This window comes from Protopterus annectens, chromosome 8.part0, assembly GCF_019279795.1.
Source record: "Protopterus annectens isolate FY-2018-M chromosome 8.part0, PAN1.0, whole genome shotgun sequence".
Classification (NCBI taxonomy): Eukaryota; Metazoa; Chordata; order Ceratodontiformes; family Protopteridae; genus Protopterus; species Protopterus annectens.
This window is the reverse complement of record NC_056741.1, coordinates 1,341,037,796-1,341,059,813: the sequence shown is the minus strand read 5'-3', so window position 1 is coordinate 1,341,059,813 and position 22,018 is coordinate 1,341,037,796. Positions and strand designations below refer to the sequence as shown.

Here is a 22,018-nt window from a genome sequence, read left to right as displayed (position 1 = left end):
CAGAGCAACTCACCTGAAGGATTCTGATCTTCGAATGCTGAAACATTAACACATCAAAAGCAGTGTATTAAAACAGTTCCTGCCTGCAGATATTCCTGAGGATGCTAGACTGTTTTTCTGAATTACGGACAAGATGCAGTCTATTTGCAAAAATACCTTAATGTATTATTTCTTTATTTTTTTTTTTTTTTTTTTTTTTACAAGAAGTTCTGGCTCCTTGTAGCTGTATACTACATTAAATGCTAGGTTTAGGCACTACTGATGCACACTACTTTCTATACTTCATAACCTGTAATATCAGGAGGGATATGTCACAGTCCTAAAAATATCAAAAGAGGATATTTTTAAAAACTGGCATCATCTTTGAGTAAAACATCAAAAACTGTTTGTCATTATCCTCCTTAATCTACTGACAGCATATGATATGGTTACCGGACAACCTGATGCAACTTGGCTGAGAAAGAGGTCCACATAAATCTTTTACACAAATAATGGGCAAATGTACAGGATGAATGTGTGTGTGTGTGTGTGTGTGTGTGTGTGTGTGTGTGTGTGTGTGGGGGGGGGGGGGTTGTCTGCAAAATGGCATTTGCAAAGTAATACCAAATAATTATAACAGTATGTGTGGGACAACGCTCCCACCAATCCTCCCCACCTTCCGAAACAAACACATACACAAACTGGATCCCTGAGGTTCTCTAAGAAACACTTAAAAAAACTCTTACTGTATCTCTGGTAAGGAAAAAATATCCCCTGCAATGACCTCACTTTAGGACCTTGTTCCACAGTCAACTGTGTATCCATCACAGCCATCCTTCAAATCACAGTAATTACTCTTTCACAGGATAGTGTAGTGGCTCAAATACTACTTACTATATTTTATGAATAATTTTGGTTTTGATATCAATGTCTCTGCTATTTTTGATGCAGCATATCAGTTACGATCTTGCTGTCTAGCTATATGCTGCCACTCATAAATTTCATGAAAGAGTAGTTTGAAATTTCACAGTTATGCTAACATACAATTTACACACCTTCAGGTCATGCAACATCACTGCAGTTAGCTATAGTGGAGGCATCACCAAAACCTACCTGCTTGTGTGGCTGAGACTGAAGCCCTTGGAAAAAAAAGATCATGACAGCGTAGAGTGTTGTTCTTTAGCTTACTCTTACCTTTGCTACAATAACAAGAAAAATTATAACTGTAAGATAATATTTTGAGAGCAAGTAAATTGCAAAACCTGGGTTTGGGCATACACAGATAGAGCCCATACTATTACCCAGACAACCCAAATTCAACAAGAGTATTTACCAGATGCTGGAAAAGCCAAGCAGGTAAGGGTTGAAGTGAGTAGCTTACAAGGACCGGCCACCCTGGGGGTCAAAAGTGGTGGTCCAAGACAAACAACTGCTCTCACACTGAAGGGGCTTGCATACTGCCAACAGCTTTAGAATGGGACACTTGGGCTTGAAAATCACAAGCCAGTGATAGTAGCTCTAGTTGGAGAGTGAAGAATGACAATTTGATGATGTGGATCCCCCCATTAGGCAACAAGGTGTGGGGTTCGGACAAGATCAGAAACTCCCTTCATTGTTTTCCGTATGACAGCTGCACCACAGGACTGTTCTCGCACAGTGATGGGAACAAACAGGCAGTGGGGCAGCTTGATGAACAGGAGGCATGGGGAAGGGATAAAATGTGGGTGCTATTTAAGAAAAACTGTCACTAAAGCTGTAGCTGTCAGTTGCAGTTCAAAACTACTGTCTTTTTTGGTCTTATGAACATTACCAAGATGAAATACCTTTTCAATTGCAGCAATACATGCACTAGTATCATTTCATCTGAATTACTAAATATGTACTACACCAGTGCAAATAAGCTGCTCTCTGTGATCTTCCAGAGAATGCAAATGGTTCAGAAAGTAGTAGCAAAGTACTTAAGGAGCACCCAGGAGAGCAATATGCATCTTTGTAGTACTTAACTTGTACCATTTCCATGTAACAGTTATTTGAATGATTAACTGTAGTTTTAAAGTATGACATATAATGCCCTAATGCCCTATAAAATCTTGGATGTGACTACCTAAAACACATCCTAATAACCTGCCACCTAACTAGTACATGGTCCTCAATAAACAAGAGGCGTATAGAGATGTCAAAGCTAAGCCCATTACTAACAAGAATCAAATTTTATAGAATGTTTTGCATCACCAGCTTGTTAATTCTCTTACAGTTGTCTCTTCTAGTCAGAGGACACTTTTTTAAAAGGAACCCACAGAGAAAAACCTACATATAAACAGATTAATGTCAAAAACTGCCTGCCGTCAATTACGTCAAAAATTATTTGGGGAACATTATAAATACAATATAGCAAAGGATAAAAGTACAGTTTTGTACCTACCATAAATGTAGATGTTAGAGTGTTCACCCTGCTGCAGTCATCACACTTGGGTTATCCTGCCGTCAGGCGGTCCCGCAGACGGCCCGAATTCTAAAGTGTTGGTCCGGCGTCGGTTGCTGTCACTTCTTCCCTGATGGTGCGCCAGGGGTATATAAGAGGCATCCGACACCATTTTCTTCAGTTTTTCTTGCTCCAGATGTCAGGTGCCCCAAAAGGTAGGCAATTATATATATATATATATATATATATATATATATATATATATATATATATATATATATATATATCTTAGGTACAAGCAAATACACCACAGAGGTAGTATAGGATAAAGTGGTAGAGATAAGTTCAGCTAGTTCAGAGGGGATGGAGGGAGGGTAACCTGGACTGCAGCAGGGTGAACACTCTAACATCTACATTTATGGTAGGTACAAAACTGTACTATGTTCATTGCGTTACCCTGCTGCAGTCATCACACTTGGGTTGAATGCCAAAGCTAAGGAGGTGGAGTCAAACAGGGTTAGAAGAAGCTAGTAGGCCCTGCAAAACTGCAGTGGCAAAACCAGCTCTAGTCTTAGAGTAAAGGGGTAAGTGATGGTGTTTGGTGAAGGTGTGCACTGAACTCCAAGTAGCAGCTTCCAGAATATCCTTAGTTGGCACTCCCCTGAGAAAGGCTGCTGATGTAGCTGTAGTCCTGGTGGAATGGGACCCAATGTTGGCAGGTACTGGTTTCCCATGTTGTGTGTAGCAGAAACGTATGCAATGTCCTATCCATTTAGAAATGGTCCGTTTTGAGATAGCTTTTCCTTGTGATCCTGTAGCATAGGCCACAAAGAGCTGGTCGGCTTTTCTGAAAGCCTTAGTTTAATCCAAGTAGTAACGTAATTGCCTGTGAATGTCCAAAGAGTGCAGGAGTCTTTCTCCTTTGTTCTGGGGATTTGGGAAGAAGGTGGGCAAGTGAATGGTTTGGTTTAGGGCCACACTGGATACCACCTTTGGCATAAAGGAAGGATTAGTTCGCAGAGAAACTCTGTGTTGATGAAAAATGAGGAAATGTTCCACTGCCATTAGTGCCTGTAGCTCTGAGACTCTTCTAGCTGAAGTTATTGCTAGTAGTAGGGCAGCTTGCCATGAAAGAAATTTTAAATCAGCTGAAAAAGCTGGTTCAAAGGGCGACAGTGTAAGTTTTCCAGGACAAAGTTGAGATCCCAAGTAGGTGTTGGAGCTCTCCTTGGCGGTCTTAAGTTCTTAGCCCCTCTGAGGTACTGTCTTAGAAGTGGATGTGAAAATAAAGGAGAAACAGTGCTGTAATGAGCTGAAATTGCTGAGGCGTGGATCTTAATAGATGAAAAGGAAAGTCCTTTGTGTAACATCTCAGTTAAATATTGTAGAATCTGAGGAATGTTCAGCTCCAGTGGATTTAGGCCTTTAGCCTGGTTCCAGGCGCAAAATCTTTTCCATTTGTCTGAATAGGTTTTCCTGGTGCTGGGCCTCCTGGCCTCCAGAATGACATCCATAACAGCTTTGGATAAAGGTGTTGGCTGGTTGTTTAGGTAATTTGCCATACAGCCAGGTTTAAAGTCTTGAGCTGGCTGTGTAGAACCAGATTGTTTCACTGGGTGAGCAGGTGAGGAATTTGTGGCAAAAACCATGGTGGGCCCTGGGCCATGTTCCTTAAAATTGGATACCAATGTTGGCGTGGCCAGTCTGGAGCTACGAGAATCATTTGTGGCCTCTCTAATCTGACTTTCAGCAGTACCTTTGCTAGAAGAGGCAGTGGAGGGAAGGCATACACTGTTAATGTTTTCCAACTGAATGAGGGGGCATCCACTTTCCAAGATAGTGGATGGAAGGTCCTTGTACAAAATTTTTGAAGTTGGTGGTTGCGGGGGCTTGCAAACAGATCTATGTCTGGGCGTCCCCATTTTTGAGCTATCATTGCAAATACTTGTGGGTCTAGTTTCCATTTGTGTGGATCCATGACGTTTCTGCTTAGGTCGTCTGCCAATGTGTTTGTCTTTCCTGGCAGGAATTGTGCTTGTAATTGAACCTGGTAAGACAGAAGTGTTCCACAAGGTCATTGCTTGCCTGCATAAAGGGTAGGAATGTGTGCTCCCTTGCTTGTTTATGTACCACATAACTGTGGTGTTGTCTGTCCTTAGTAGTTGTCCTGGGTGTAGAAGGTCCTTGCAAGCTGTTAGGGCATTCTGCACTGCTAGCATTTCTTTTTGATTGATATGCAGGTGTCTATGATCTGCAGTCCATTTGCCCTGAATGCACTGTCCTGCCATGTGTGCTCCCCAGGCATAGTCCGATGCATCTGTTGTCATAGTTTGCCTGGCTGTGGGTAAAGTGAAAGGCTGACCCTTGTTGAGGTGACATGCCTGTGCCCACCATAGAAACTCCTGTTGAAGGCAGGGAATGAGTGGAATCATGGTTTCTAAGCTGTGGCTGTGCTGAGTCCATACATTTTCCAGGTACCATTGTAATTTCCTCATATGCAGTTTTGCAATTGGTATTAGTAGTATGCAAGATGCCATGAATCTCAAGGCCTGCAGAATTTTTCTTGCAGGGAGTTGGGTCTTTGTTGCCATTATTTTGAAATATTGAAAACAGCTGTCATTGTTTGTCTGGCGTGAGATAAGCCATCTGGGCCGTTGTATTCAAGCTGGCACCCAGGAATATTATGTTTTGTGAGGGCACTAGTTTTGATTTCTTTTAGTTTACTGTGTACCCTAGGCAGCTTAGAAGGTGTTTGACAAATGTCAGATGCTGTAAAAGAATGTGCTTGCTTTCTGCTCGAATAAGACAGTCGTCCAGGTATGGGCATATCTGAATTCCTCTTTGTCTGCAGTATGCAATTACTGGTGCCAGGCACTTTGTGAAGACCCTGGGCGCTGTAGATAAGCCAAAGGCAGTGCAGAGAATTGATAATGCGTTGAACCTTCAATGAAGCGGAGGTATCTTCTGAATTTTGCCTGATAGGGACATGCAGGTATGCCTCCTTGAGGTCCAAAGTGACTAGCCAAGCATTCTTGCCCAGCATGGGAAGAAGCTGCTGTAGTGTTAGCATCTTGAATTTGATACTTGCAGATAGGTGTTCAGAACTGAAAGATCCAGAATGGGTCTCCATGCTTTGTTCTTTCTTGGAACTAGGAAGAGTCCCGAGTAAAATCCTTGTCCTTGCTCCTGTGTAGGTACTTGTTGAATGGCTCTCATGTTCATGAGAGCTGTAATTTTTTTTGTGCCTCTGCCCAATGATTTGGTGGCAGGTTTGGGCATTCCTTTGATCCTTGGTAAGGTGTGAAAGAGGAATCTGTATCCTTGAGAGACAATGTTTAGAACCCATTTGCCTTTTGTGATGATGTGCCAGTTGTCTGCAAAAAATGCTCGTTTTCCTCCCAAGGGTGTTGCCAGGAGAGATTTGCTTGGTAGTTTGAGGATAGAGTCATTGTGTCTGCCTTCTGCTAGCTTGGGGCCTGTCTTCTCCTTTCTGGGTAGCAGAACCCCATTGGCGAGGTTTGTAAGGGCCCTGTGACTGACCTCTGCCCCTTGGGCATCTATTTGCCCCTCTGTGATCTGTCTGAAGCTGGAAAGGACCAGTTTTTTGTTGGCCAATTTCTGCTGAAGCGAGGGGGTTGTATCTGCAAGAAATCCTTGACCGTTTGCATAGATTTAGCCTTATAGGTTCATACTAGGCTATCTGCCCTGCGGCATTTATAAGCCTAGCCCGATTGTGTTTGGCTTACGCCACCCCTTGATTTGAGTATACTGTGCCCTTTTTAAAGTTTAGTTTACTGTGCCTCTGTCCAATAGTGACATGGAAGTAATCCCCAGGACAAACCTACGATCCCCCATTCACTCATCAAGATTCTTCTTGAAGAGAGTCAGTGAGGTGCTTTGCCTAACATGAATTGGAATTCTATTCCAGAGCGAAGGGAGCCTCTGGGTTATGAATCTGTCCCTCCAGCATGTTCTATTTATTTCTGTGCTGAGGTTCAAGCCCCTCGAGCACGTGGCTCTAAGGGATTTAGATTTACTGAGGTGGAGCATGTCCATTAATTCTGGGTTGGACATAGCTTTATATGTCAGGCATAGATCGCCTCAAAGTAGGCGGTATGCAACTGAGTAGAGATGGAGTTTTTTTTAACCGAGCAGCATATGGCATTCTGAGTCCCTTGATCCTCCTGGTGAGGTACTTTTGGGGTCTTTCTAATTGCTACAGGTGTCGGGTAAGGTACATCCCAAAGGGGGCATTGTATTCTATGATGGGCCTGATGAGGGATGAATAAAGGGGCACTATTACCTCTCTTGATCTAGATGTGAATCCTTTCATGATGAGGTGGGCTGTGTAGAAGGTCTTTCTAACCCCTTTGGCAATGTGGTTTGTCAGAGGAGAGATTGCTATCAACTTGGGTCCCCAGATCCCCAATTACTTTCTCTGTACTTAATGGGGTACCACCTATGTGGTAATTTGTGGGCACATTAGGGTAGGACTATACACTTTTTGGCATTTAGCTTTAGACCATGGCTCTGGCACCAGTTATCCATCTCTGCGAGACCTTTTTGAAGGATGTTTGTGTCAGCTGGAGAGTCGATTATGGCGCCCAGTTTGCAGTAATCTGCGAACTTGGTGAGCCATAGTCCTCCCACATGGCCTGTACCTCAGAAAAGTAAATACTGAACAAGAGAGGTCCCAGGACAGAACCTTGTGGGACACCACTTGTGATCGGTTTCGAGTCTGACATGGCTCCAGCAACTCTCACTCTGTGGGTTCTGTCTTTGAGCCAGTTTGCGACCCATCTTGTGACATAAGGATTTATATTTAGGCTGGATAGCTTATCTATGATGCCCGAGTGGGGTATTGTGTCAAATGCCTTTGCGAGGTCCAGATAGGCTGTGTGGACTACCTTCCCTTCATCTATGGCCTTGGTGACTGTTTTGAAGAAGTCGACCAGGTTCAAAAGGCAGGATCTGCCCTTGACGAAGCCAAATTGGGTAGGATCTAGTGTCTGTAGGTCCCCAATGTCTTTGTTTATGAGTTCCATGATGATCCTCTCCATAGCCTTGCATACTAGGCTAGTCAGGCTTATGGGGCGATAGTTTCCAAGGTCCACAGAGGCGCCACCTTTGGAGTGGAACCACTGTTGCTGTACGCCATTCTTTGGGCACATATCCTATAGTGAGGCCGTGATTGTACAGCAGTTTTACTTGATGGATTAGTTCTTCTTGGAGTTCATGCAGGACGCAACCCGGGATGCCATCTGGTCCCATGGAAGCAGTGTTCTTTGCTTTGGAGAGGGCGGCCTTCACCTGAGCATCAGAGATGTTTGGGAGGCTGCACTCTGCCGGGATAGATACTTGCTCTTTTGGGGGGGGGGGGGTGGAGAAGTTTGCACTGAACCTGTCTGCCAGGATATTGGCGATGTCTGTGGGTTCAGTGAATTTTTTGTCATTTAGAATCAACTCAGAACAAGTCTGGGAGTTGCATCCCAGGTTCCTAACATAACTGAAATAAGTCTTATGATTGTCTTTAGTGTCCTGTGCAATTTTTCTCTCAAAGCTGGCCTTGGAGGATTTTATGAGGGATCGTAATTTTTTGCTAGTACTGATCAGAGATGCCTTCCCTTTTAGGGATTTTGCTCCATCATGTAGTAGCTTCCTCCTGTTGTACAGCTGATTTATGGCTGGGGTCCACCAGACTGGACGCCTGCCTTTGGATGATTGGGTCTTGATTTTGTTTGGGATAGCATGATCCATGCATTCCTGGAGATGTCCGTAGAATGCATTTATATAGGATTCTGCAGTTTGGGCCATAGTTTCCACTGGCCCTGGGGCCTTGAAGGATTCCACTTCAGTTTTGAGAAGTGTGAAGTTCGCTTTTGAGAAGTTTTTCACTGTGGTTTTCTGGGCTTGGGGTGGGGTCGGGATGTGGATATCCAGTGAAATTAATTTATGGTCTGATCTTACCAATGAGGGATATACTTCTGGTATGGAGCATAGAGTCCCCATGTTGGTAATGATCAGGTCTAGTATGTTTTCCCCTCTTGTGGGAGTGGTGACTAGTTGTTCCATAGCATTTGAGTTTATAAATTCCAGGAACCTTTGGGCTAAGGTGCCGGGGCTTGAGTAATGCTCCCAGTCTAGGTTTGGGTAGTTGAAGTCGCCCAATATAATGGTGTTCGGAGAGATCTTGGTGTTCTCCAATGTTTTCAGGAAAGCCGAGTGGGATTCCTGACTTTGAGAGGGTGGTCTGTAGGATGCTATAAACTGAAAAGCAGTCTTGCCCACTGTCAGTTGCACATGGATGGTCTCCGATACTTCGTGCACTGCCACTAACCTGGAGGTATGAATATCCTTGATAAATATGGAAACTCCCCCTCCTTTTGTGGTTCGGACCGGGTTTTGGGGCCGAAAAGCATAATATGAGGTATAACCTGGTAGTGCTGGGGTGCTCTCTGGAGCCTTGAACCAGGTTTCTGTCACTGCACAGATATCGATGTTCTCCATACTGAGGAGAACTTCGAGTGCATGCATCTTGAGGTTAAGACTTCTGGCGTTTAGCAGCATTACCCTTAGTTTCTTGTTCCTTGTGCCGTCTATGGAGGTGGGTTTGACTTTTGAGCCTCGCCTAAAAAAGGCACTATGGGGGTGGCAAGAGCCTTTGCCAATATCCGAAAGCCCAGTGGTGACAGGTGCAAGCCGTCCCTAGCGAAGCAACGTGGCTTGTCGAGCATGTCATCCCAGGCTGACAGACACTGGATCCCCTTTGAATGACACCAAAATTTTAGCCAATTGTTAAAATCGATCATTTTGTCTTTATACTGTGGCATCATTCTAGGTGAGGGTAAGATGCTGCTCAAGGTCAGGGTCATACCGGCCTGGGCTACATGATCAGAGCGCTCCTCTATGTCTCTTTTCATGTAGTCGAGGGAGGTACGTCTCAGGTCCTTCACGCCAGCATGTACAATGACAGAGTCATATTTGTATTTGCTTTGGAGTGACCCGAGTGCTTGCGTTATGTGGCGGATCCTAACGCCCGACAGGCAGCTCACTGTGACCTTCTCTTTATTCAGCCTGGTGAGCGGGACGTCAGTGTGTCTGACAATAGAGTCACCTATTACAAGGGTATCAGGTGTGTTATTCAGCCTTAAGGGCTGTGACTGCTTGGCACACTGACTGTGTGCTGTGTGTTGTACGCGTTTTGTTATGGGGTAGCATTTGCTTGGATGTCTGCTTTGGAGGTCTCTGTTGCTTAGGTAGATTTTTATTTAGAGCCTCAGAGTATGTGTTTGTGTTTTTATGTGTTTGGATAGCTGTTGTGGTGGGACTATGTGATACTGGAATTGTGTTGTGTGAGGTTACCTTCTCCTCCTGACTGGTTACACCAGTTTTGAAATGAGAGAGCTCAGCCTCCAGTTTGGCTATATGGTTGCATCTCTCACATATATTTAAACCTGTTTGGAGGAGAGGGTTGTCCGTGTACATGAGACAGTTGTAACATTCCCTCAAAATTAGAAAACAGTGAAAATACTCCTACAAACTCCACAAAACAAGGCAAAAACACGAAAGCGAGGACCAATGCAGGCTGAGATATATTCCAAATTTATTGAACCACAAAGACAGTAGTACACAGAATGAGCGCCTTCACAATCACAGCGTTTTCGTCAGATGGATTCATCAGATGAAATGCCTTACTTTTAAAATATTTTTATATATATGAAACCAGTTTCACAAACCAATCATTTATCCATCGCATTATGAACCTACAAATCAACCTACAAGTTACTGAATAATTTAGTATTATCACTTATTGCAACCATATTTGTTTCTTTATATATATAAATAAATCAATCAATAAATAAACTTTGTTAAGTTTCATTTAAAACTTCCTGATAATGTGTTGACATATTATTAAAATTTTTAAATAAATATTAAAAATGTTCATTAAAAATTTTATTAAAAAATAATGTATTATACAAGTCAAACCTTCGTGTTTAAACATGTATTACCTAAAATAGAGTAAGGGTGACACCTACTGACAAAATCTGGTAAATGCTTACTAAAATCACACCTTAGCTGATCTAATTTTCAGAAGGGGCAAAATGAATATATTTCCATTTTGCCCCTTCTGAAAATTAGATCAGCTAAGGTGTGATTTTAGTAAGCATTTACCAGATTTTGTCAGTAGGTGTCACCCTTACTCTATTTTAGGTAATACATGTTTAAACACGAAGGTTTGACTTGTATAATAATACATTATTTTTTAATAAAATTTTTAATGAACATTTTTAATATTTATTTAAAAATTTTAATAATATGTCAACACATTATCAGGAAGTTTTAAATGAAACTTAAAGTTTATTTATTGATTTATTTATTTATATATATAAAGAAACAAATATGGTTGCAATAGGAAGTGATGAAATACTAAATTATTCAGTAGCTTGTAGGTTGATTTGTAGGTTCATAATGCGATGGATAAATGATTGGTGTTTGTGGAAACTGGTTTCATATATATAAAAAATATTTTAAAGTAGTAAGGCATTTCATCTGATGAAGTCCATCTGGACGAAAACGCTGCGATTGTGAAGGCGTTCATTCTGTGGTGTACTACTTCGTGTCTTTGTGGTTCAATAAATTTGGAATACATCTCAGCCTGCATTGGTCCTCGCTTTCGTGTTTTTGCCTTGATTCCCTCAAAATTCCCAGATTCACCAGCTGGATTTTCTTGAAAACCTCTTCTGCTTTGACACAAAATAATACATCCTGTTGTAAAGGTGCATCTAATAATTTTGCTTTAACACGGTCAGGGAGGGTTTGCTCTTTTAACCAAGCATGTCTACAAATGACAGAACCAGTAACAGCTGCTCTACAGGAAGCTTCCAAAGAATCAAATTCGCATTGTAAAGTATGCTTACCTACCTGTTCAGCTGCATGCAACAGATCCTGCATTTCCTTGAATTCAGGCTGTTCTGAATGTGTGCTCATTTTTTGTTTTAACCGAGACATCAGGAATTGTTGATATTTCAACATGTGAAACTGGCAATTTAATGCTCTCATAGCCAGAGTTGCAAAGTTGTATATTTTCTTTCCCCATCTACCTAGGGTTCTGGAATCCCTATCAGAGGGCACAGGATTTTTAGCCATAGAAGCTTTTGCTCCCTTAGGACCCTGGGATATGGTTTCTGGGTCAGCTACAGGGCTTTTATAAAGGAATTTGTGAGAGTCAGGTACTCTGTAGTATCTGTCTGGTTTGGCTGGAGCAGGAGGAAGAGAGTCTGGATTTAAACTAGACTCCAAGTAGACATCATCCACAATATCTAAAACATGAGGGATAGCCAGAGGTCTGTGCTGGGATAATAAAAGGAACTCTCTGAGCCTTTTCTTAGAATCCGAGTAATCCTGGCCTTCCCAGTGGAAATGTTCCCTCATGGTATGTAATGTTTCCTCAAAGGAGTAGTCTTCAGGGGGAGATGCTGAGGGAATACAGTCTTCAGCATCAGAATCCTCATAAGGTGGAAAAGTGTAATCCTGTTCCTCAGAAGAATCTGAGGAGAGAGAAACCTGGTCAGAGGATGCATAATCCTCCTCTTGTCTTGGTCTTTTATCAGGAGGGGGATGGGAACCCCTGATAAGGGTAATTAAATCTTCAGCCATCTTGAGCATCTGTTTCTTAGGCATGGGGCCTTGACCAGTAGATTGAACAGTTTTCTTAGGTTTTAAAGGAGTTTTAAGCTTAGCATAAGATTTAATGGCAAGTGTAGTCTGTCTGAAGACACCTTCTGCAACCGAAGGTGTTTCCTCTGCACAGGTGTCGGTAGATGGCTGCATAGGCCTAGTGGACTCAGTTTGGGAGTCGGCAGCTGTCTGGGGCTCCAGCTCCGTGGTAGTCAGGGGCTGCATAGGCGCCTTACTGAAAACCAGAGAACCGGCGACAGGCCCAGCTGAGGCCTCGGGTTCTGGCTTATTCCTAGGCTGCCTGTCCTTATCCTTGCATTTTTTTATGAATTGCGGTCGTCGGCTGCTCCGACGGCATGATATAATTAAATTTTCTACCAAAGTAATGCCGTGGAAAATCAAAACTGTGTTTGATAGTGCGTTTATTAAACCTAGCGCAAAACCGACAACCTGTGACATCGTGGTCTGGGCCTAGGCAAGGAATACAATTGGAATGGAAGTCCTTATGAGGTATTTGCTTCCCACAAGAAATACAATTGTTAACATTTTCTGACATCGGACTGAGGCAAGAAAATGTTCCCCAACGGGGTACTTAGCTTTATTGAAGACTTCGGACTGAAATTCAAATAGAAAATCTCAGGTGTCGGCCGACTGGCACTTGCCAACTGCTTCTGCTTCAGGCACCGCGCAGCAAGAAAGACTGAAGAAAATGGCGTTTGATGCCTCATATACCCCTGGCGCACTGACATCAGGGAAGAAGTGACAGCAACCGATGCCAGACCAAGGCTTTGGAATTCGGGCCGACTGCGGGACCGCCTGACGGCAGGATAACCCCAAGTGTGATGACTGCAGCAGGGTAACACGATGAACATCTAACACAATACATACATTGATTAAACACAACTGCGGTGGTGGTGCTGCGGTAGCATTGTCGCCTCACAGTAAGACGTTGTCCCGTTAGATTCTCAGCTAGAGCATCTTGTGTGTGGAGACATGCGTGAATGGATGTACCTTCGTTGAAGGTTGTGCGTCAGAGCTGGCAACTCAGCACGTAAAAATCTACTGCCAATCATTAGCGGACCGGAGCTCCGCTGTGGCGACCCCTAACCGGGAAAAAGCCGAAAGACACAACAACATACATTGATTAAACAGTACTGCACTGTCTCACTTTTAAAACAGTAAGAACACACCTTTTTAAGTAGGCTTTAACTTACCTCAGCACTACAGTGTAACTCAGCATAGCTGATGCATCAGTTGTCATTCATCTTATGTTTTTTCATTCTTGCAAATGACTGGATTTTATCCATTTTTAACTTGCATAATCTCTTAAGCATTATTAAAACACTTTACAAAATTTAACAACTGTCGAACATTGACGTACATATTTTGCACTTTTCATTTTGTCTGAATCCAGTTACTGACCTCATGCATTTTCTTAAGACAATCATTCCCAACTTTCAAACCTTCTATGACTTTCATTTCAATTTGAGTGAATTCTATATCTTGCACCTGGAAAAAAAAAGCAAAAAAATGTTAAATCGGTTAAATCTGACAATCACAATGAAGTGTTTACATAAGATTCCCAAAGCTAACATACCAACAGGATTCCCCTCTTAGCCTAAACTGACATTTCGTACAAGTAAATCTACCACTTCTGCTTCAAATGCATACTCAATAAATGTATTTCGCAAATTCTGCTAACAAAAAAAAAAAAAAAAAAAACCTTAAGCAATGGACTGCGCAAATCTCTTCTAAAAGAATTCTCATGCCATATTTGCTATTACACTGCATTTTCATGCCAAATATCCATATCCAAAAGCAGCCATACAAGCTGTGGAAATGTCTGCATACATCACAGCTGTAGCCAGGAAGGACTAGAACTGGTTTCACTGTTGGAATGATCCATATGATGGAACAGGCACACTTTCCTCTGAGGATAGTGACTATGTAGCGGACAGCTAATATTTAGAGTCACAGGCAAAAATTAATGCAAAAATAAGCAGGTGCTTTGAGCTACATGACAGTAGCACTCCATGACACCAAAATAGTGCAAATTCATGACAGTTTAACCTACATTAATGTACAATTTTAATCAGCAACTGAAAGCCAATGGGCAAGATATCAGGCAATGAAACAAAACTGGCAGCTTAAACAGCCTCCTCATACAGAGCAGTTCTTCTGTTACTGTATTTTACTACCCATTACGTCATCTGAATGTGTCAAAGAAAACAACTGCACAAAGACGCAACAAAATGCAACTAGCGCTTACCATCTGTTCAAGATTGCTGATCTGGTTTTCAGTTTTATCCAGAAGCTGCTCTTGACACCTCTTCTTTTTGAGCAGATACTTAGCCTTCCTGTTGTTCAAGGAGAAATAAAAAGTATTAGAAAAGTAAAGGGGATTCTAGATATCAAGAGTGAAAAAGGTCACAAACAAATCAACAGTTTTTCTATACTTTTCCTGCACCAGTCTTGCTAAGCCCCCTAAAGCCTCTCATTACTCGCTCTACCTGTGGTATTGACCAATATGAGATGACCATCTGCAGGGCTTTGGTAAGTTGTTTTTGGTATGAATTAACCTCAAGGTATGGCCATTAATGCTACTGATCAGAGCATGCTTTAGATCCCGAAATCCAGGTACAGTGCTACTCACTAATTGGCTGGCCCTGGAGTCAACAATTTCTATTCCTGCTTCAGATACCTGGTGCTCACACTGTGGGTCTAACCAACTCACTCCTCTGGGATGGATTAGCCTATGCTTACACACATTCCTGGCTGGCTCCTTTTGCATATGGGTTTGCTTGCCACACCAGTGTTGTTGTGGTCAAATGCAGGGCTCCATCCCACTACACCTTCAAAGCAGCCCAAAATAAGTCAATAATAAATGCTTAAGAGGTAATCCAGGCTCAATTATGATTTTTAATTAAAAGACAAACTTCTAATATTACAACTTGATTAGGACTTTAATTAAATTACATAACCTCAAATATTACAATTAAACAGACTGCAAATTTAAATGTAACCGTATCCTAACAAAGTAACACCCCTTAGAAAGCACACCCTAACAATATCTCTAACTCACAAGTATAACCATCCCACAGCAGTGAAACCACATATCGTGTACTAGATGCACCCTCCTCACATGACCCTGGCTTGCATCTTAAACACCCCTGCTAGAATCTCAGAACAAGCCTTGATCACCGCATCATTCTACTTCCAAAACATAATCAACCAAATCCATACAAAATATCCCAGGAAAAATAGACAATTAAAGCAACTCAAAGCACATCAATCCATCACCACTCCTAAATCTGATGAGCAAACACCGGCACAATTCTTTCCCCTCACCACATCCATCATTCCACCTCACTTTCAACACTAAATGTTAATACCTACACTCAACCTCCCTTACAGACTTCCACTCAAACTCTTATTCTATACCCTGTAACAAAAATGTTCAAAAAGTTGCTCTATAACTGCTGGACCATGCAAGACCATCTTATTAAAAATGGAATTATAACTGATTTTAACATTGCTTTCAGCAAGGATGCAATAACCTGACCAGTATATGCTAATGTCCAAAGTATATACTGGTTATGGGTATTGCGTCCTTGCTGAAAGCAATGTTAAAATCAGTTATAATTCCATTTTTAATAAGATGGTCTTGCATGGTCCAGCAGTTATAGAGCAACCTTTTGAAAATGTTTGTTACAGGGTATAGAATAAGCCAGTAGAAAAACACAGACTCATAATGGAAAAAGAATGGCTAAATGGGGGCTACTGTTATTCACTTAAGCCAAGCACTGAAGATGTAAATCATAGCCTACCATCTCAAAGATTAAAAATGGGATTTGGTCAAAATCTAATGAACTTATTCCAAACTTTCCTGACAAACAGGAAAAAGCGAATTAATAGAAGGCACCTTCTCAGACGTTCCACATGGGTCAGTGCTTGGAACCATACTCTCCCCCTCATCGATAACAACAAAACAGCCACCCCCCACAATAATACCCCTGTGCAGAGGATACAACTGTGCACACTTCAGACTACTCAACTGCTGTAATAGAAAAATAGCTACAGAAATACTTAAACTTTTTAGCTTGCAAAAAAACTATTAAAAATAAACAAGCAAAACCACCGCCATGCTGTTTGGGACCCAGAAGAGATAATCAAAGCAACATTTTTACATCATAAATCTCTGAACAAATTTCCATATAAACACAGTTCAGCAATAAAATATCTTGGTGTAAACCTAGTTCCCAATTTAACTTTTAAAATTCACCCAAAATTATAACCGTAAAAGTTAAGTCAGCAAAAGCTACTTGGCCCATTTCTAATCACCTCAAATTCTATGCATGCAAAGCCAAAGCTAAAATGTTTTAATTCTAAAATTAAAATATGTTCTTCCTATAGTCTCACTACTCAACCCACAAATCAATAACAGAACACTTGAAACATCTGTATGTTCACTAATCTCTCTTCATAGACTGATTATATAACCTGCAAAGCAAACTGCCTAACCTATAACTATTGTGTTCTGTCATCCAATTCACATTCACCTTTAAAATCCTTAAAAAAAACCTTTTGCTCCTCACTAAAACTAAGGTCTTCATCAAAACTTCTCCTTAGATAAAAAAAAGAACTAAGATAACACTTCAAAGTCCCCCTTTCACATTCTTAGCATGTGAAAAATTCTCTAATGCAATACCATCCAACTGAAACAGTCCTACCACAAATCAGGGAAATCACAACCTACAAATAATTTAAACAAAGACTATTAAAAATATACAAAAGGTACATAACAAATACAACAGCTTGACAGACCATGGTTAGCAAACTTTTACTTTCCGCCAGCCACAACATTAGAGCAGAAATAAATCAGGGAAAATAAATCAAGGAATACCTAGTCTGTCTTTCAGCTCACTACCGAAGTTAATCTGTTTTCATTTTACTCTTTCATTATTAGTTATTACTATTAGAATGCTTTATTTTTTTTAAATTGGCTTTGTGGTTCTGTCGCTCTCTTCCTAATGGTTGCTGTTCCTGCATCTGAGCTGTCCAGAGTGTGGAAGTACTGTGTATTACGTAATGATTTTTTCCTACTGGATGTAGGTGTTGCCTGCTGTTGCAACTCCCTACATCATTTCCTACACACAACACACACACTTCTTCAATGCACTGAGCTGTCCAGAGTACTGAAATCAGAATCACTGTTCTACTTTACTTAAAACTGAAAGTAAAAAAAAAAAATTTTTTTGTCATGCTCTTCAACACACTGACCTGCCCAGGGTGCTTAACTACTCTCTCTTTTCATAATAATTCCTTCCCATTAGGGGTAGGTGTTGCCTGCATTGCTGACTTCTCACGTACATTCCTCAACCACCAAGTCAAACAATTAGGGGTAATACTGATTGATTACTATTAATAAATCTTGATACATCTACATAAATACAGATTTACTGTTGTAATTTACTTCAAAACTAAAAAGTAATAAATAAAAATACAAGTTAAAAAATATTTTTTAATAGAGAATGCTTTTTATTCAGTTGTTCTAGAAAGAAAAGAAAAAAAAAAAAAAAAAAAAAAAAAAAAAGGAAGAAGCCTGAAAATTTTGCAAAAGAAACACAGACAAGCTGACTTCAGAAAAGCATTCGTAGTTGGTTTGGCTGATTCTGGTAATGAGGCAGCAGCAGAAATAGCAGGAAAGTACAGTTTTGTACCTACCATAAATGTAGATGTTCGAAGATCCACATTGCTGCAGTCCTTACATATGGGTAGTCCGCTGTCCTCGGTCGGCCCGAATACCAAAGTATTAGGCTGACGTCGGTCAAGGCGCTTAAAACTGACATCAGGACGTCAGGGTACAAAAGCGCATGACCGACGTCATATCCTCAGTCTTTTCTTGCCCCAGTTGTCAGAAGGCCCTAAAAAGAAAGGCCAAAGCCAACAAACAGCAAAGAACAACCAACCACCCCTGCACTAACCATATTTACAATATTTACAACCCAAACCACACAACCACCTCAAACTACAGAGGGGAAGGAGGGAGGGTAAATTGGACTGCAGCAATGTGGATCTTCGAACATCTACATTTATGGTAGGTACAAAACTGCACTATGTTCTTCATCTCACATTGCTGCAGTCCTTACATATGGGTAGAATCCCAAAGCAGAAGTAAGGGAGGATGGCAAAACTATAAAGCATTAGGAGCTGCCAAAATGCCCTGTAAAATTGCAGTGGCAAATCCAGCCCTAGATTTAGAGTAAAGTGGAAGGTGGTAATGCTTAGAGAAAGTACGCACTGAACTCCAAGTAGCTGCCTCCAAAATATCTTTAGTAGCCACCCCCCTTAAAAAAGCTGTAGAAGTGGCAGTAGCCCTAGTGGAATGAGGCCTAATCCCAGCTGGAATCTCCTTACCATGATGGGAATAACAGAAAGCAATACAAAAACCAATCCACTTAGAAATAGTCTGTTTTGAAACAGGTTTGCCCTGAAAACCCAAAGCAAATGAAACAAACAACTGCTGAGACTGCCTGAACCCTTTAGTTCTGCTCAAATAATATCGCAACTGCCTGTGTATATCCAAAGTGTGCAAAATCTTTTCCCCTTTATTTTGGGGGTTTGCATAAAAAGTAGGCAAATGAATAGTTTGGTTTAAAGCCACACTAGAAACCACTTTAGGCATAAAGGAAGGGTTAGTACCTTAAAGATACCCTATCCTTGTGGAAAATTAAGAAAGGCTCAACCGCCATAAGGGCCTGTAATTCAGAAACCCTTCTCGCAGAGGTAATGGCCAACAAAAAAGCAGTCTTCCATGATAAATATTTCAACTCGGCAGTAGCTGCAGGCTCAAAAGGTTGTAGAGTGAGTTTCTCCAACACAAAATTGAGATCCCAAGCAGGAGTAGGAGCTCTACGTGGGGGTCTTATATTCTTTGCCCCTCTAAGGAATTGCTTAAACAAAGGATGAGAAAACAATGGTGGGTCACAGTCATAGTGAGCAGAAATTGCTGCAGCATGAACCTTTATAGAGGAGAAGGACAAACCTTTGTCCAATAACTCAGTAAGGTATTGAAGAGCAACACTTAAATTAGGTTTAGAAACATCAAAGTCCTTTGCTGTACTCCAAATTAAAAATCTCCTCCATTTATCTGCGTAAACTTTCCTTGTACTAGGCCTTCTGGCCTCCAAAATAACATTCAAAACTTGTTGTGGAAGCTGAGACTCTCCAGGGTTTAAAACAGAATATGCCAGGCTGTTAGATGCAGAGACTGAAGTTTGATATTGAGTAAGTGACTGTTCTCCTGAGACAGCAGGTGCGGAATCGAAGGCAAAGGCCATGGAGGCTCCCATACCAGACTTCTCAGTAATGGGTACCAGTGCTGTCGAGGCCAATCCGGAGCTATTAAAATCATGGTTGGCTTGTCCTGTCTGACCTTCAGGAGTACCTTTGGGAGGAGAGGCAGTGGTGGAAAGGCATACACGTGAAGATTGCTCCAATTGAATGAGAGAGCATCTACTTTCCAAGCTGTGGGATGAAACCTTTTTGTGCAAAACTTTGGCAACTGGTAATTTAGTGGAGAAGCGAACAGATCTATGTCTGGAGTTCCCCACAACACTGTCAATTTTTGAAATACATGAGGATCCAATTTCCACTCGTGGGGATCCATTATTTGTCTGCTCAACACATCTGCTAAGGAGTTCTGTGCTCCTGGCAGAAACCTTGCCTGAAGATTTAGCTGTAAACTGAGAGCAGTCTCCCACAAAATCATTGCTTGTCTGCATAGAGGGTATGAATGTGTCCCCCCTTGCTTGTTGATGTACCACATGACAGTTGTGTTGTCTGTTTGAATCAACACCTGCCCAGGAAGAAGTAAATCCTTGAAAGCTATCAATGCAAATTGGACTGCTAACATCTCCTTCAAGTTGATATGTAAATGTTGAAGTCTGGCAGGCCACGTGTCTTGTACCCATTTTCCATTTAGATGAGCTTCCCAAGCTTTGTCTGAGGCATCTGTCGTTAGAATCTGACTCGCCTCTGGTCGGGTCACAGAGAGTCCCTTGTTTAGGTGACATTCCTGAGCCCACCACAAAAATTCCTTTGAATGCAAGGTATTATCTGAATGACAGTGTCCATATCTTGGCAGTGTTGCGTCCATACATTTTTGAGATACCATTGTAGCTTCCTCATATGCAGTTTGGCATTGGGAAGTACCAGAATACAAGATGCCATGAACCCCAAGGCTTGAAGGACTGTCCTTGCAGTCAGCCTGGACTGACGAGACAATTGATGGAAATAAAGAGAAAGATTCTTTTGTTTGTCCGGGGTCAATAAGGCCATCTGGGATGCTGTATTCAGTCTCACACCCAGAAAGCACATGTCCTGAGAGGGTACTAGACTGGACTTTATTTCGCTCACAGAATACCCTAGGCATCTTAACACTGCCATCACATACTGTAAATGATGAAGAAGTTCGTCCTTTCCTTGAGCCAGAATCAGGCAATCGTCCAAATAAGGATAGATTTGTATTCCTCTTAGCCTGAAGAAAGCTATCACTGGAGCCAGAACCTTTGTGAACACTCTGGGCGCAGTAGATAAGCCAAAGGGCAATGCAGAGAACTGATAATGAAAAGTCCCAGCCCGAAAACGCAGATACTTCCTGCAACTGGGCCTGATAGGAACATGAAGGTAAGCCTCCTTGAGATCCAGAGTCACCATCCAGTGATCTTTGCCCAGCAGAGGTAAAAGCTGTTGCAACGTCAACATTTTGAACTTGGGAATGTCCAGATATGTGTTGAGGATAGATAAATCCAAAATTGGTCTCCACATGTTCCCTTTCTTTGGTACTAGAAACAGGCGAGAATAAAATCCTAGGCCCACTTCTGGCAGAGGGACCGGTTGTATAGCTCCTATTTGAAGTAGTAGAGAAATCTGTTTGTGAGCCTCTAGTCTTTGCTGCGGAGGAACGTCTGGCATGCCTTTGAAAGGAGGCAAGGTATGGAAATAAAACTTGTAACCTTGGTGTATGATATCCAATACCCATTTGTCCTGGGTAATTAAAATCCAATTTTCCTTGAAGAGTGCCAACCGTCCTCCCAAAGGTGCTGCCAGGCAAGAAGGATCTGGCAGCTGAAAAAGTAGGTCATTGGGCCCGTTTACGAAAGGACTGGCCCCTGCCCTCACTCGAAGATTGTGCAGGTGAACTCCATGTTCTAGATCTGAAGGAACTCTGAGCTCTGCCCCTACCACGTCTAGATCTACCCCTAGACTGAGAATCAGAAGAAGGATACGTCCACCCCTTAGCAGGCCAATTTCTACTAAACTTCGGAGGCTGAACTTGCAAAAAATCTTTAACAGTCTGCATAGACTTAGCCTTGTCTTCCATTTTCTTCAAGACTGACTCCACAGGTGGACCAAACAACACTTCAGACTGTAAAGGAGCATCCAAAATCCTTGTCTTAACATGGTCAGATAAATTCTGATCCTTAAGCCAGGCGTGCCTGCGAAGAACCGAACCAGTGGCAGCCACCCTAGAAGAGGCCTGCAAAGCATCAAAACCACACTGTAAAGAATGCTTACCCACCTGTTCAGAGACCTGCACCAAATCTTGTAATTCTTTACACTCAATGCCTTCTGCCAGAGCATCCACCTTAGATTTCAATTGAGAAAGAAGAAAATTCTGATATTTCAACATATGAAACTGGCAATTCAAAGCCCTCATTGCTAAGGTAGAAGATGTATAGACCTTCTTTCCCCATCTATCCAAAGCTCTGGCCTCTATCTAGAGGAACCGGATTCTTTACAACAGAGGCCCTGACACCCTTAGGTCCCTGACTAATAGTTTCTGGGTCCGCCCTAGGACTCTTATAGAGATATTTATGAGCCTCAGGCACCCTGTAATACCTATCCGGTTTAAGAGGCGCAGGAGGCAGAGAATCA

At 41.9% G+C, this 22,018-nt stretch overlaps 1 protein-coding gene across 2 annotated transcripts in view; it reads right to left on the bottom strand.

Annotated features, from left to right (window-relative positions):
• The window catches only part of CHMP6 (charged multivesicular body protein 6), a 474,889-nt gene that overhangs the window by 356,144 nt on the left and 96,727 nt on the right, over nt 1-22,018 (bottom strand). For both annotated transcript variants that reach the window (XM_044080884.1, XM_044080886.1), the window contains exons 3-4: nt 14,349-14,436; nt 13,502-13,588 (exon numbers count right to left, since the gene is read on the bottom strand). In XM_044080884.1, the coding sequence (XP_043936819.1) occupies nt 13,502-13,588; nt 14,349-14,436 (175 nt within the window). The remainder of the gene's footprint in view (nt 1-13,501; nt 13,589-14,348; nt 14,437-22,018) is intronic.